This window comes from Pediculus humanus, genomic scaffold, assembly GCF_000006295.1.
Source record: "Pediculus humanus corporis 1103172107665 genomic scaffold, whole genome shotgun sequence".
Taxonomy (NCBI): Eukaryota; Metazoa; Arthropoda; class Insecta; order Psocodea; family Pediculidae; genus Pediculus; species Pediculus humanus.
Genome location: NW_002987274.1, coordinates 193,319 through 197,031, shown reverse-complemented (window position 1 = coordinate 197,031; position 3,713 = coordinate 193,319). Strand labels below are relative to the sequence as shown.

The 3,713-nt window shown below is 27.7% G+C and overlaps 4 protein-coding genes across 4 annotated transcripts in view; 2 read left to right on the top strand and 2 right to left on the bottom strand.

The window, feature by feature from the left end:
• Positions 1-88, bottom strand: part of Phum_PHUM281520 (uncharacterized protein) — a gene marked incomplete at both ends in the record, with an annotated part of 421 nt that extends 333 nt beyond the window's left edge. Inside the window, one exon of the mRNA XM_002426807.1 lies at positions 10-88. Within this exon, the coding sequence (XP_002426852.1) occupies positions 10-88 (79 nt within the window). The remainder of the gene's footprint in view (positions 1-9) is intronic.
• Positions 89-115: 27 nt separating this feature from the next.
• Phum_PHUM281510 (uncharacterized protein) lies at positions 116-518 on the top strand (the record flags this gene model as incomplete). The annotated part of the gene is made up of 2 exons (XM_002426806.1): positions 116-177; positions 257-518. The coding sequence occupies 2 exons, from the start codon at positions 116-118 to the stop codon at positions 516-518; spliced, it is 324 nt and encodes a 107-aa protein (XP_002426851.1).
• Positions 519-592: 74 nt separating this feature from the next.
• On the top strand, positions 593-3,084 carry Phum_PHUM281500 (uncharacterized protein; the record flags this gene model as incomplete). Its single annotated transcript, XM_002426805.1, has 7 exons — positions 593-643; positions 760-815; positions 1,165-1,464; positions 1,563-2,017; positions 2,225-2,575; positions 2,653-2,839; positions 2,922-3,084. The coding sequence occupies 7 exons, from the start codon at positions 593-595 to the stop codon at positions 3,082-3,084; spliced, it is 1,563 nt and encodes a 520-aa protein (XP_002426850.1).
• A 437-nt stretch (positions 3,085-3,521) lies between these two features.
• Positions 3,522-3,713, bottom strand: part of Phum_PHUM281390 (uncharacterized protein) — a gene marked incomplete at both ends in the record, with an annotated part of 3,116 nt that continues 2,924 nt past the window's right edge. Inside the window, one exon of the mRNA XM_002426804.1 lies at positions 3,522-3,592. Within this exon, the coding sequence (XP_002426849.1) occupies positions 3,522-3,592 (71 nt within the window). The remainder of the gene's footprint in view (positions 3,593-3,713) is intronic.

Genomic DNA, 3,713 nt, shown 5'->3' with positions numbered 1-3,713 from the left:
TTAAAGAACTTACGTCAATTATATATGAATGATTGTAATCCTCTGCATTGACTCCTTTTTCTAAATTTAATTCCGAATTTTTTTCCATTTTAAAAACTTATGTATAATCAATGTTATGGCACCAATATTGTATTATGTCATCGGTCATACTTTAATCAAATACATGCATATTCAAAGGTAAATTTCGATTAATCGACAATTTTTTTTCTATTTCCGGTTTCTCAATATCATCTGTATTCAAAATTTTTACCATGAGTACTTCAAACATAGCTAAAAATGTTTTGTTGTCATCGAATACTCCACAAGTAAGATCTCAGAATTCGAATATTTCTTCGTCAGCTCCTTGCGATTTATTTGAAAATAGATTAAAGTTTGAACATTCCATTGATTATAATATAGCTTCTCTACAAGTGGACGCTCATAAAAAACGTCTTAAAAAATTAAGAAAAGAATTAACCTACTTGCAAGACACTGCTTGGAAATATCAAAACATTGAAAAAATTCTGGGACAGAATTAATGTCTACTATTTTATATCTACATAGTTATAGTTATTTATAGGTATCTTACTTAATTTTTTTTTTTAACATTGACATGTACTCTGTCACAGTTTTAACACCAAAGGGACGTCGGCAACAAGTTAAAGTCACTCCTAATACAACCCTTTTGCAGGCAAGAAAAAATTTATTTACAAATATTTGATTGCAATGCTTTTTTTTTTTTTTTTTTTTGATATATTTTAATTTTATAAATTATTTTAGATATTGGAAGAAGTTTGCTCAAAATATGGACTCAACGCCAGGGAATATGATCTCAGGTACGTTTATATAATTAAAAACATTTTAATATTAAATTTTTTTGTTTATATTTATTCTTTTTCAATAATACAAAATGGAAAAATTAATTACATACATATGAATTTCATTTCAATACTTAAATTTTTGTGATTTCATTTATTGCACAATACAAAACAAATTTTTTGTGAATGTCCTAAAGGGTTAAAAAAATAATATTTTTAACGAACAGCATAAATAAGGATAAAAATTTTAATTTAACTTAACATGATTCAATACTTTATTTACTTTTTAAAAATTTATTTACAAAAAATTAAAAACTGAATTGTTGTAATATTTCTTATAATAAAATTTTTTTATTTAATATTTCAGGCACCACAACAAAATTTTGGATGTTTCATCAATGTTTAGATTTACAAGTTTACCAAATAATGCACAGTTGGAAATGACTGAAGCTGTAAAAGTGAGACAAGAATCATCAGTTACTCTGGGTCTTCAATTAGAATCAGGTGAAAGATTAACAGGTGTTTTTACTCCATCTGATTCAGTATGGCATGTTATTAACACATTAAAACCTGAAGAAGAACGAAAGGCTCATATTGTAGTTATTTATATGAGGCAAGAAATTTACGGAAGAGAAAATTTAAATAGAACAACTTTAAGGAGTTTAGGGTAATTTATTTAAAGAGCTTTTTTTAAGCTTATTATTTATCTTCACAAAATAAAGGAATTTATTAATTATTTAGGCTTAATTTTTAAAATAATTTCAGATTAACTGGTGGACGAGCAATTTTAAGGCTCCTACATAAATCACCGGAAGAACTTCATACTCAAGCCAATGTTACTAGTAATTTGACTAGAAGTAGTGAAGAAAAATCAAAAACAAATTTAAATACTTCTGATTTAAAAAAAATTTCAACTCAGGATTATACCTCTAACAAAAATGAGTCAGGTTTTGAAAAACCTTTCAAACCTCCATCAATAGAATCCCCACCGAGGGAAACAAAATCTTTGAAACCTTCATCAGTAGAATCCCCACCGAGAGAAACAAAATCTTCAAAATCTCCAACAAGGGATTCTCCTCCGAAAGACATAAAACCCTCAAAAAATCCTAAATCAGAGAATTATAATTTTAAAGGGAACGTGTTTGAAAAATTACTTAAAGAAGAAAAAGCTAAAAAATTAGAAGAGAAAAATGCTAAAAAATTAATGACCATTGATAAAAGTATACCAAAAGAAAAAATTGCAGGGAAATCGAAAAATTCTGACACTGTTAATGAATCTCAAAAAGAAAGGATAAAAAAAGAAATGGAGAAAAAAAAAGAAGAGGGAAAAGTTATATTTGTAAGTTGCATGAAGTTATTTATTTTTTTTTTTTTGTGAGAATAATATTTAAAAGATATTAAAAATGCAATTTTTTTTCAGCTTGGAGAGAGAAATGCAGTAGCTTATAATCTTAATTGTGTGAAACCGACCGCATTCGAAGAAGAATCCGATGATTTTTACGATTTAACAATAAATGATGCCAAAATATTGCTTAAGCAAGCCAAACAATTATGTGCCGAATTGGAAGAAGCACCGCTAATGACGGCTGCACAAAGGGAATTGGAAAAAGACAAAAAAGTTCTTACCCTTCTTCATCAATACAAAAAATCCGTGCTTAGAATTAAATTTCCGGATAGAACGGTTCTTCAAGGAACTTTTTCTCCCATCGAAACTATATCCGACGTAGAAAAATTTGTTGCCGAATATTTAGAAGATCCAAAAATGAAATTTTACCTTTGTCGGTATTATTTTATTATTGAAAAAAATTTGTTTGGAATTCCAAAGTAAATAATTATACGAAAAATTATATTTTAGATACGACTCCGCCTAAAGTCATATTAAAACCACACGAAAGACTGATTGAATGCGGTTGCGTACCTTCTTGCGTTTTGTATTTTGGACTTTCTTCTGTCGATACTTCGCCCGCACAATACCTGAAATCGGACGTTTTACAAAAATTATCCACGCCGAGTGCTGCCACATTAACAGCTTTCGAATCGAGGTATGATTTTGAAAACGCTTTATTTTTTTTTTTTTTTTTGGAAATCATAATATTATTTTTAAAATTACAGAGGGGGAGATAGAAAACTTCCCGAAGAGAAATTTGATGAAGCTGAAAAGCGTAAATGGAACAAAAGTTCTCCGAGACCCGGTCCAAGCGGAAGCCAACAATTTGATTCCGTTTCCAGGGAGGATTCGACCTCCCCTCAAATGAAATTTCCAAAATGGTTTAAACCAAACAAATAGCAAAGTTATTATTATTATTATCATTACATTACTATTTTGCAAGTGTGAGAAATTTTTTAAAATAATTTTTATCAAAATTTATTGATTTTTTCTTTTAGGGGGTTGCCGTCGAAAATCAAACCAATTTTATTTATGTGATTAGGATGTGAACACGTTGGATGAATTGTAAAATATTATTATCATTATTATTTAATTATGTCAAAGGTCAATATATATTATTATTATTGAATTGGTTATTATTAAGAGTGAATATCAAGTCAATTTATTATAAACGTCAGTGCAGGTAAGTTACGTACCAAAAAAAAAAAAAAAAATTGTTTTTTTTAAATGAATTTTATCAAATTTTATTAACTGCATTTAACAAATTAATAATTCACGTTACAAATTAATAAATACACAAAAAACTCAAATCATTTCACGAGACGAATAATTAATTATTAACACGATTGAGCCGCCATTTTTACCTTCGATTTGATATGCAATTCATTTTTCGATTCCTCCTCCATAACTAATTAATAACTTCTTTTCCAAATAATTTTATTTTTTTATAAATAAACTATTTTTATTCGTTTTTAATATTTTGGCCAGTTAATTTTCTCGAAAAAAAATTGAGCATGAAAAAATAAAAA